This window comes from Rhinoderma darwinii, chromosome 6 (genome assembly GCF_050947455.1).
Source record: "Rhinoderma darwinii isolate aRhiDar2 chromosome 6, aRhiDar2.hap1, whole genome shotgun sequence".
Classification (NCBI taxonomy): domain Eukaryota; kingdom Metazoa; phylum Chordata; class Amphibia; order Anura; family Rhinodermatidae; genus Rhinoderma; species Rhinoderma darwinii.
The window spans coordinates 114,861,654-114,874,471 of NC_134692.1; the positions used below are offsets into that span (position 1 = coordinate 114,861,654).

The window sequence follows — 12,818 nt, forward strand, 5'->3', positions numbered from 1 at the left end:
TTGGTAAACAGCTAAAATGGCAAAACTTGGGAACCTGTCCAAATTATTCCAGCCCTAACTGTACGTCAGACAAAATGGGGCTAAGTATGGTAGTGGGGGGTCCCAAAGAAAAGTCTCCGCCAAAAGTGTCCCCTGGGCCTCAGAAAGGTTTGGGAACAACTGGACTATACCATAATTATAACAGCATGATCTACAGCCATGGTACAACCACAGTCTGGGAGTACAGACATAAGAGAGCTTGTACAGACCTTTCACCTCCTGTGACTCAGAAGCAGTGTATTCACTCGACACTGTGGGTAAAATACATATGGTTGGATATAAACCTATGGACTGATAGTGGCGACTGATAGTGGCGACTGATTTGTATTGCCACAACCAATTTTAAGATAATCTCTCCATGGGACAACATCTTCCCTTTTAAAAGGACTTTTGCCATATTTTCTATTCTGCGATATGCCAAAAATGGCCGATAGATAGTGGACAGGAGCTACGGAAACAGAGTAGCTCGCCCTGCAATGCTGTTTCCGTAACATCCATTCACTTCTGTGGGAGTTATGGAAACAGGGTAGCTCAGTGAGTTCTGCTGTTTCCTTACCTTCAATCATCTCGTCAGACAGTGGCCAGGGAGCAGCGGGAGCTGGACAAGGTAGGACAGTGGTCATGGGGCCCCATTCTAGAGATAGGTGTGGGTCCCAGAGGCAAGACCCGCATCTATTGGACATTTATGGCATATCCTGTGGATATGTCATAAATGTCCAAGATGGGAAAACTCCTTTAAGGAGTTGTCTGGTTTTGAAAACTGATTTTTAAATAAAAGGAGGCTACAAATGTGGGACCCATCAATTAGATGGCATGAAGAGCAATCATAAATGATGTTTCTCACTCTTACATAGTTTTCAATGGACAACATGTTTTATTTTCCCTTTGGTTATCCTGCAAGGATATTAAACATTTCCCTGCAGAATACAGCTGATTGATTGGGGTCACACCCTGTCATCAGCTTATTTTCAGCCCTTATTTTCAAGTGATTGCCCAAAGGCAACACCTTTTAGAAGACAAGTCTAATCTTCCATGATAAAAGCCTGTTATATAAAGTATGGTTCAATCTGACAATGCATCCAGCCGATATAAGTGGCCTGTTTTTACTGGAGTACCTAGTCCAAAATTATCCAGATGGTTAAGTCGGATGAAAAAAAGACACAGGACCATCAAGTACAACCTTTCTTGATTAATTACATGTTATTCATTTCAAAGATTAGTTACAACCCTCAATGCCATTTATTATTAGATGAACACCTAGACCCTTTTTTAAATGCTGACATAGTATCTGTCATTACTACCTCTTGGGGTAGGGCATTCCATAGTTTGACTACTCTAACTATAAAGAACCCTTTCCTATATTGATGTCTGAAACTAATTTCCTTCACACACAATGAGTGTCCCCTGGTCCTTGGTAAATTCCTTGAAAAAAACAAATCATGTGCCAGTTCTTTGTATTGACCACACATATATTTATACATGTTAATAAGCTCTCCTCTAAGGCGTCTTATTTCCAAGCTGAACTGGCCCAATTTTTCTAGCTTTCATTGTAAAAGACACCTTCATCCCATTTAATAGTCTAGTCGCCCGCATTTTAAACCCTCTTTAGCTCTCCTATACCTTTTTACAATGTGAAGCCCAAAACGGAATCCCATATTCAAGATATGGCCTTACAAGGGATTTATACAGGTGTAATATTACACTTGAATCACAGGATTTTATCTCTCTTTTTATACACCTAAATCCTATTTGCTTTTGCAGCTGCTGCCTGACATTGCTGCTGTTTAGCTTATTTGTAACCAGAATACCCAGGTCCTTCTCTTGTTCAGTTATCTTCAGTTTTATTTCATTTTATTTATATGCATTATTATTATTATTACTTCAGCCAAGGTGCATTACTTTACATTTAACGACATTAAATTTCATCTGCCATGTTTTTGTCCATGCTGCCAGCTTATCTAGGTCTTTCTGTAATATTTTACAATCAAGCTGAGTTTCAAGTATCCTAAAAGTTTTGTATTGTCAGTAAAAACGGACACCTTTCTATCGATCCCATCCACAAGGTCATTAATAAAAAGATTCTAAAGAATTGGGTCTCACACCGATCCTTGTGGTACCCGGCTGCTGACTTCAGCCCATTTAGAGTAAGTGCCATTTACAACAACTCTGTTTTCCGTCCCCTAACCAATTCTTGACCCACGTGCATATATGGTCCCCCAGACCCTGCATTTGCAGCTTCAGAACAAGACTGGATTTTGCAAAAGTTTTTCATACTGTACCACACAAATACATCACATCATCCGCATGACCAACATCCAGATTTGCACTTTCCTCCTCATAGAAACTGAGCATGTTGGTTATGTATGACCTGTTTTTCATGAATCCCTGCTGGTTATCAGTTATTAGATTATTCACCACTATATACTTTTGCAGTTCATCTCTTAGGCTGTGTTCACATCAGTGTTGGTTTCCGTTGAGGGATTCCATCGGACCTTTCTGCCGGAGGAACCCCTCAACAGAAAGGCAAACGGAAACCATAGGTTTCAATGGTAATGCTTCCGTTGCTTATGGTTTCCGTTTGTCACCGTTGTGTAAGGTTTTCGTTTTTTTGACTGAAGCAATAGCGCAGTCGACTGCCTTTCCGATGAGGGATTCCTCTAATGGAAAGGTCCGACGTTGGCGGAACCCCTCAATGGAAACCAACGCTGATGTGAACAGGCCCTTAGAATACCTTCCAATATTTTACAAGCTACAGATGTGAAACATACCGCACGCTAGTTACTTTGTTCTACCTTCTTAAACATTGTTACAACATCAGTTTAAACAAGGTTTATTTACAGACTATCCTATGAAGGGAACATGCTCTCTCATGATAGATTCTCAGTGTGTACAGCACGTTTATACCTTGTCTTTTTCCATCAGAAACGACGTAACATAAAAAGTTATTTTTTGAGTGTGCGCATTTTTTTTCCCTTTGACTTTAGAAGAGTGATTCCTCTGAAACGTGGGTGTTCTTGGCAAAACGTGGAAAAGGTGCACATGTGCCAGTAGTGATGTGGCAGGAAGGAGCTTAGTGTCGTGTGACTGTGTTCATCTGACGACTGACTACTTTCTTAGGAGACGTAATAAACATATAGTTGTTCTCTATTTAGCTGTGATATTTTGTGCTTTATGAACCAGCCACCACAATTTCTACCTGTTCATGGATTAGAGACCCAAGGAATTGATCCACAATACCCACAAGTTCTTTTTTTCTCCTTTATACGTGTAGGCTCAAGGTGAGCTATAGAAAGCCATTTTCTCAATATAGTAACAATATCACTCATATACCCACCAACCCAAAATGATCAAACCATATGGCAGTTATCATAAAACCGTGTTTGTGATCCAAGGCTATGTCTGTGTCCATAGGAAGTGATCTTCAAAATAATTTTTTAATATCGGTCACTAGGTACAGACCGTGTTTTGTTGGTGTTCTCCCAGCATGATGTGAAGACCTAAAAATAAGAAAAAGATTACACTTAGCATGCTCCAGGTGACCCCGTGGCATTCGTCATTAATGTGCAAAATAAAGGAAAACCTAGAAGTAATAGTCATTGGATAAGAAACAGAAAGAATCTCATGTTCATAAGAGGTGTGGATCTTCTTCTAGGACAAGACTCGATACGTTATGACATGACCTAATTACAGGAGCCATTTTGCTGAGTTCAATTTTTTTCTTCCCATCCGTTGTTAGTACTTAGCGTGGAATAAAAGTGGTCAGAGGTCCCCACTCTGAGGTTCAGGGTTTCGTGATTCTCTCTGTTGACTGCGAGATAATTTTGGAAATCGAGAAGCCACTTTGGATCGACTGCCTTTGCCTCCTTGTTCTCCATTGCTTTGAACGTCTCTGAAAGGCAGGGAAATAGATAATAGGTACAAACTACTCATAAAATGACTGCAACGTAAGAACATATTCCACTATGAACATTATTGACCTTGAAATACGCTATAAAAATGGGACTGTCAGAAGAGTATGAATGTAACACACCATATACATGTAAGATAACAAGGCTCCCTGTTTAATGTGCCAGCTGATGAAGTGGTTAAACATCATTTACTATTTTAAAGTATATCTCTATGTACACTTTATTTCCCCCATTACCGACAAGAAGCCAGAAAATACACAGAAACACTCGCTTGACCCCCACGACTGATAGTCACACCAATACTGCACCACCAAAATCCATGTTTCTTTTTGTGAGTTTGAGGAGCGGAGGAAATTTCTTAAAGTAGAAGCATATCAATATATAGATATTACAATCTAGATTTATATTGAAACTAGATGCAGTAGAGCTGAATTCATGATTTAAAGGGTTTGTGTCATCAGAGACCACCCCTTTCATATTGAATGAAAGGCGATCCCCAGAACCCTGGCAAACAGCTGATTTTGCGGGGGAAGCCTTTTCTGGCCAGAGGGGAAATGTAGTATTACATGGTGGCCATTCAGATGAATGACCGTACATGTAATACATGGACAGCTAGAGTCTGCCAGATGGGCTCCCCATTCTGTTTTAAAGAGTGGGGGACTCCCTCTATGATGTACATATGGACAAGAGTTGTCTTATAAGACCCCTTCTTAGGCCTCTGGAACATAGGATAGAAATGCTGCGGATTTTACAAGGAGGATTTGCGCATTGATAATCCTCAGTGGATTACAGCACCAGCCATCCACATGCTGCGCAACATTTTTCGCACAGAAATATGAGCATGGTGTGGATTTTCACAGCAGATTTTACCCATTTCACACTTAAAAGGGTGAAATCTGCTGTGAACATACATAATATAATGAGCATGCGGATTATGCTGGAAATTCGAGACAATTCCACCACGTGTGTGGATACCCTTAGAATGAACCTGCCCCAGCAATAAACTGATCGCCGCGGTTTCCCCTGATAATTAGCGGTTATTGCTGGGAGAAGCTCCATGCAGCCGCTCTATGCAGTGGCTGCTGCATGGGAAATGTAATATTACATAATGTTCATTCAAATAAATGGTGAACCATGTAAGACAAGCTCGTGTTAAGTCCACCAGACCGGGAGCGGCTGTCTTTGTGTATCACGATAACATCACCGGCTAGAACACTGCAGTAAGTTTCCCAGATATAAAATCACACAAAACATGATATTCTAATGACAAACTGACATCCACAGCTCTGCTGCTTCTGTATATGTTTTACGCATGTAAAGGGTTATTCCAGGCAAAATGTAAAATCTTTAACCCATAATGTATGGGCTTCCCCCAAGACACTATCCAATCCGGTAACATTTATAGCTAATGCACTGGTCAGCATGACAGAAGCCTGCCCGGGAGACGCTCTCCATGTATTCGGTTTATGTATATTGCAGGTCAAGAGCTCGGGGTGCATGATATGGGCACGCACCATGGAGACCTTGGGCAAGCTGGTGTCATGCCATCTAGTGCATTAGCTTAAAAAACAATGCAAGACCCTTTCTCAACTATACAAACGTTTTCCCAGAATAATTCTTTAAATATAGGTCAGGGTTGAATAAAAATTCGATACATACTGTATATGACATTATGAATTTTAGATTTAGGATTTCATTTTGCACTAGTCTATAGGAGATCTACCATTGCTGCTGTCCAAGAGTAGGGTTAAATGACGTCATCTGATGTAGCGTCTAGCGGTGGGGATTTGTAGTAGTAGAGAGTGAACTGCAATGATGTTCTAGTTACTGCAGCCGTCTTCTAATTAAAGAGATTTCATTAATGATGAAGAACATTAGCGATACATCCCTGCTGGGCGCTTTTAGCGTGTTCTGTCTCCGATCCTACATGAATGATTTTTCTATATTTCTGCTAGAAAAAAAGATCACCATTCAATGTGGCCAAAAATAAAATAGTAGAAAATGAAAGTGGGGGTAGCGTTAATGGGCAGCAAATCTTACTATCACCCCTGCCATAGCCACATCTCTGAATCAATAAGTTACACCTACAATACCAGCAGTAGCGCATATAATACTTTCAACTAGAGTGCATATAAAGTGTCAGTCATCAGATATTTTCCATATATAACACAATCCGCAGCAGTGCATATATAATAACCTCAGCCATATTGCCTATATTATAACAGCCAAATTGTATAACACCAGCCCTGAGACGCAGCTATAGGGGGTGCAGTCGTATCCCCTCCACTAAATAAGACACCAGTATTATAAAGAGCACCTGCATCGGGGACCAGGAGCTTCAAGTTGCGCCTCTGCATCAGCCGCAGTGCATATATACTCAAGCCAGTAACCGATATAACATTAACCATCATACATATATAATATTAGCATATTAAATAATGCCAGCTGTAGTACATAATGCGGATAGTGGAACCACCTTGAACCATACACGCGACTGGGCTACTCTTCTCACAAGCTGCTCTACTCGAGTGTGAACTGCCGATCAGTGGCCCTTCACGTGACTTCCTTTCCCTGGCTGAATTCTACCCAGTAAGTGAGACATTTGTCACCATCTACTCATTGCTGTTATGGGACTACTATAGTATGAAGCAACGGCCATGTTTTTTTTTTCTTTCCTGTGAATCTATAGGATTGTAACAAACCTTATATTTCAATAAATGTGACGCTTAAAGTGCAACTCCAGCCCCTTTTACATCTGCATAAAGAGTAAAAATCTACATAAAAGAGTAAAAATCTGCATAAAAAAGTAAAAATCTGCATAAAGAGTAAAAATCGACATAAAGAGTAACAATTAGCATAAAGAGTAATTTCCTGATCTAATCATCTCAGAATTGCTTCTTTTACATTGTGAACCCTGACAGCATCCTGTGATTTGTCAATTCAATGACACCGGCTGTTGTTATATGAACTTGATGATATGAAACATTCAAGTATGGATCGAAGACAGCGGCTGCACCGGAGCTCTGTAATTGATCGTTCAGTATATTGCTCATAGAATCAGTATAAAATACTAGCTGTAAATTTGATCACCATATAAAGGTAAATGACATAGTAAACCTAAATCTATGTATATATACAACATGAAAACACGAACCCTGAGTGCAGGAATCCTGTATACAGCACTTGATCATGGATTGAGGTAAATGCGCTGCGCTTGATGTCAGGCATATATGTCATTTACTTGAATATTGATTAGAATTAAGATCTCTATTTTCCACTACAATACTGTGACGGCGGATAATACCGATGTAAAGACGTCTTCCCCATCCAGCCACATATATGTTAATATTGCGGCATCCACTTGAACCTGGATGATTAACCTCTGTCTCTTCTTTTTCTCGACATGAAAGAAGGCTGTTAACCAGCACCACTGCGCTGCTCGCAAGCGCCGGGAAAATGCGGAGTCCATGCTGTGAGATGGCCTGTTCATACAGTAATTGTTATTTTGATTTCCAAGAATTTCTGTCCGGATGTACAATTCTGAATACAAATTCATGTAAATTGATTTTCCCATAATGTGTGGTTTTTTGTAGTTTAATCTTTAGAATACAATTTCATTCCCTTTCACTGTTGACTTCCCAACTGGCGTTTCGTGTACATTTTAAGGCCGTGCCTGTATAATTACATCTATAATTGCAGACTTTTTATTCTATCACGTCTCCGCAGACAGTGCTCATTTTATACAATCTCATGGATGTTAGAAATACTTCGCTAGAAAAGAAAGACTCAATAACCAAAAGGGCAAGCGCTGTGCACTGTAAAGATACAGGACGACACGGGAATAGAACCGGTTCATCACCAATTTTAACAGCTGATTATCATAATGTGAAAACGGTCAAGGATTTTCTGTAGGAATTTTTAACTCTTTAGAGACCAGCCTATTTTTAGTCTTAATCGCCAAGCAATTTTTCCAGTTTTTTTTCATCGCCGTATTCCAAGACCAATAACGGTTCATTTTTTCCGTAGACATAGCTGTATGAGGACTTGTTTTTTGCGGGATGAGTTGTATTTATAATGGTACCATTTTGTGGTACATATAACTTATTAATTACTTTTTATTACTTTTTTGGAAGGGGAATGGAAAACAAACAGCAATTCCGACATTCTTTTATTACGTCTCCAATTTACACTGTTTACCGCGTGGTATAAATCACTTTACTCTGCAGGTCATTACGATTGTGACGCTTTTATAATCGGCAAGTTTGTATAATTTTTTTTAAGTTTTACTACTTTTTTTCAAATTTAAAACACTATTGTATTTGTGTTGCCATATTCTAGGAGACATAACATTTTTTGTTTCCGCTGACATGTTTTGCTGGACGACTTGTAGTTTTTATTAACTTTTTTTAAATTCCACTATGGGATATCACTATGCGATCGTTTGATCACTTTTATAATACACTGCAATACTTCTGTATTGCAGTGTATTATGCCTGTCAGTGTAAAACTGACAGGCATTCTATTAGACCCTGCCGCTTCAGACAGCCCGGCACCTGCTCTAGCTGGCAAGGGACACCCGTGTCGGGCTTTTGACAAAGTACTGTGGCATAAATACCCTTAAAACGCTGTCATTAAGGAGTTAATTGCTTAAAGGGGTTCTACAGAAGAACAAATACACATCTCAATTAACAGAGCACAAGACGTGTCCTAATTTCCCAATATATTCACTGTTATAATTTGGTCTCCTGACAATTATCAAAGGAAACGCAGCTATGGGGCGGGATTTTTATATATTGAAAAGCAAAATTCAAACTAAGACAAGATTTCCATTCCGTTCAAGACATATTTTAGTACGAAATCCAGCCATGATGTTGTGAAATTTCACCGTGTCAGATATTTTTAGACTAGTATTGACCATTGTGATGTTCATGTAGCACATAAAGGATGTGTGTTTGAGCCATACGGTTGAGTTAAAAAGAATCCCTTCCCCCCCAAAAAAACAAAAATCAAAGAAAACAAAACAAACCAGGAGTACTTTGGTACTCAGCTGTTTTTTATTTTTCTCCTTAAAGAGGAATTTAAATTTTGCTGCGGAAAGTGGACTGAATTGCTGCGTTTTTCAGAGGAGATGTCACCATCCCCTAACATTGTGAAAAATGCAGCAAAATACGCACCATTTTCTGCAGTTAAAAACTCGTGAAATGGTGCGTTTTTGCTGCAGCGGAAATTCTGCTACTTTCAACGGAATTGCTGCAGAAAATTTCTGCAGCAATTCCGTTACATGTTGTCAAGCCCTTATTGTAGAAAAAAAACAACACATTGTGGAAATTCATTCCATATTATTCCATAATGTCTGAATTGTCATTTTAGTATGTCATGTTTAACCACCAATAATCACCAGACACAGCTGAGAAATTTTGAGTACTTTCAAGTATAACAGCTAAAACGTTTTTTCGTAGGATTGTCCAAAAATGTATGCATCTTCCTCTTCGATTGTGCCATTGTTACAATGTTTGCCATTATTAGGTGTAATATATACATGTTACCCTAATAAGAGTGTCAGTATTTCACAATTTGTTTAGAGGAAAATACAGTCTTGCCCGTTACATTGTAGAGCTGTTCTGGGTCTGTTATTCCATAGAGGGTGCCCTCAATAATATGAACAGTCATGTGATAGTCAGGATTAATATAGTAAGCGGCATCACCACTACTTTTACTGTACTACATATACACCGTGTTCCAAATTATTATGCACATTGGATTTAAGTATCATAAACATTTAATTATTAGTTTTTCAATTAAACTCATGGATGGTATTGTGTCTTAGGGCTCTTTGGATCATTGTAATCAATCTCAGACACCTGTGATAATTAGTTTGCCAGGTGTGCCCAATCAAAGGAAAACTATTTAAGAAGGACGTTCCACATTATTAAGCAGGCCACAGGTTTCAAGCAATATGGGAAAGAAAAAGGATCTCTCTGCCGCTGAAAAGGGTGAAATTGTCCAAGGTATTGCACTAGGTATGAAAACATTGGATATTTCAAGAAAACTTAGACGTGATCATCGTACTGTGAAAAGATTTGTGGCTGATTCAGAGCACAGACGGGTTCGTTCAGATAAAGGCATAATGAGGAAGGTTTCTGCCAGACAAATTAATAGGATTAGGAGAGCAGCTGCTAAATGCCATTGCAAAGCAGCAAACAGGTATTTGAAGCCGCTGGTGCCTCTGGAGTCCTGCAAACCTCAAGGTGTAGGATCCTCCAGAGGTTTGCAAGTGTGCATAAAGCTATTATTCGGCCACCCCTAAACAATGCTCACAAGCAGAAACGGTTGCAATGGGCTCAGAAATACATGAAGACTAATTTTCAAACCGTGTTGTTTACTGATGAGTGCCGTGCAACCCTGGATGGTTCAGATGGATGGAGTAGTGGATGGTTGGTGAATGGCCACCATGTCCCAACAAGGCTGCGACTCAGCAAGGAGGTGGCGGAGTCATGTTTTGGGCTTGAATCATGGGGAGAGAGCTGGTAGGCCCCTTTAGGGTACCTGACGGTGCGAAAATTACCTCTGCAAAGTACGTAGAGTTTATGACTGACCACTTTCTTCCGTGGTACAAAAAGAAGAACCGTGCCTTCCGTAGCAAAATTATCTTCATGCCTGACAATGCACCATCTCATGCTGCAAACAATACCTCTGTGTTATTGGCTGCTATGGGCATAAAAGGAGAGAAACTCATGGTGTGGCCCCCATGTTCCCCTGACCACAACCCTATTGAGAACCTTTGGAGCATCATCAAGTAAAAATATCTATGAGGGTGGGAGGCAGTTCACATCAAAACAGAAGCTCTGGGAGGCTATTCTGACATCCTGCAAAGATATTCAAGAAGAAACTGTCCAAATACTCACAAATTCAATGGATGCAAGAATTGTGAAGGTGATATCAAAGAAGGGGTCCTATGTTAACATGTAACTTGGCCTGTTAAGTTTTTTTTATTGAAAGCGCATTTGATTTCTGTAAATATGACCTCCTGATGCTGCAAATCCAATAAATTACCATTTTAGTTCTCTTTACAACCTTTAAAATGTTTTGATCGCTGTTGTGCATAATAATTTGAAACAGTGCATTTTGAGCTTTTTACTTCTAAAAAAAAAATCTGTTATCGTTAGGAGATTTGTTCAATAAAATTTGCATTATACTCCAACTGTTGATGGCTTGAAGATTATACTGACTGTCATTTGCATTTAGGAAAATCAGCGAAAAAGAACATTTGCATAATAATTTGGAACGCGGTGTAGTGAGTGCCGTGCATCAGCGGGGGTCCGATTCTGTGGGGATCCGATTGTGTCTGACAGCTGCCTCTCACATATCCAGTGTAGCCACAAACTGTACAGCACTGAGTAAAAACAAAAACTGCAGAGTTAGGGCTTATTCAGATGAACGTGATATACGTCCGTGCAACGCGCGTGGTCTTCACGCGCCTCGCACGGACCTATGTTAGTCTATGGGGCCGTGCAGACTGTCAGTGAGTTTCACGCAGCGTGTGTCCGCTGCGTAAAACTCACGACATATCCTATATTTCTGCGTTTTTCGCGCATCACGCACCCATTGACTTCCCGCGCACCACACTGAAGCACTTCCATGGGACGCGTGTGATTCGCGCAACAGCAGTGAAAAGTATGAATGAAAAAAGAAAAGCACCACATGCTTGTCTGTTTACAAACATACAGTGTCATAATGATGGCGGCTGCGCGAAAAGCATGCAGCCGCGCACCTTATGATCATGACACACGGAGCTGTTAAGTGCCTTTTGCACACGCAAAATGCCACGTTTTTTGCGTGCGCACACGCTCGTGTGAGTCCGGCCTTACATGTATGGCAGCCCGGGGGTAATACAAATGTTACTGATCTTTTGGTTGATAACGCATTTGTGGTATAGGTTTATAGAAAGAAAGTGTTCATACATAAAAGCCTATCAATGTGTCTGAATTTAACATTCAATTGCAATTCTAAAGGAGACAGAGCCTGTTGTTACATTAAAGGGGGTAGTTATTTTTTGCACATGGGTCATCCGTATGCTGCCGGAATAATTCAAAAACTTACTTCTGTCGTATGGATGTAATAATACTATAGTAATTATAAAGGAAGCAAATCATTTGCACAGAGCTCTATTTTACTATGTTATAGACAGGCAACAGCAACATAAAAAAACAGTATAACAAGCAACCAAAGCAATTGATTGCTTATTGCTAAAAAGTCTAGTAGACACAATAAATTTCTGAACTGCATTTTCCTCTGAGCGTGTAGCTACGACAGCTGGGAAACCCAATTCTACGAATACACTGAGCAACCAATGATCCATGTCACCCTCACTGGGAGTCACTCTTGTCCACAGACTGGTTTGAGAATATGTTTTCACATCAGCAGCTGTCAGCGCAGCAATACCTAAGGGGGTACACTGCATACTCTATGCCTGCTGCAATGATGGGTAGGAATGGAAGTTACCGAGTAGAAAGATTACATTACAGAGCTTGCAAAAATGTCATTATCATATATTCCTCTAAATTCTAAAATCTTTTCTTGGAGCCTCTTAAAGTGGGAGTAAAGCTTTGGTGAATCTACAAACATATAATAGACGACTGCATAAATAGCAATCACCTAATATAGTGTTAACAGAATTCCTCCCTTTATTATGAGCAATGACAATCCAGGATTAAGGCTATGTTCACACCTGCGTTGGTGTGTTCCGTTGTTCTGCTCCGTCAGAGGAGCCGAACAAGGGAATAACGGAAGCAATGGTTCCGTTGCACGACGGACACCACCAGTGGCTGACGGAACCCATTGACTTTAATAGGTTCCGTCGGCTTGCTGTCG

General features: G+C 40.1%; 1 protein-coding gene across 1 annotated transcript in view; it reads right to left on the bottom strand.

Moving 5' to 3' along the window:
* Positions 1 to 1,208: 1,208 nt before the first annotated feature.
* SNX29 (sorting nexin 29) overlaps positions 1,209 to 12,818 on the bottom strand; it is a 417,611-nt gene continuing 406,001 nt past the window's right edge. The window contains exon 21 of the mRNA XM_075830136.1: positions 1,209 to 3,928. Within this exon, the coding sequence (XP_075686251.1) occupies positions 3,799 to 3,928 (130 nt within the window). The 3' untranslated portion in view covers positions 1,209 to 3,798. The remainder of the gene's footprint in view (positions 3,929 to 12,818) is intronic.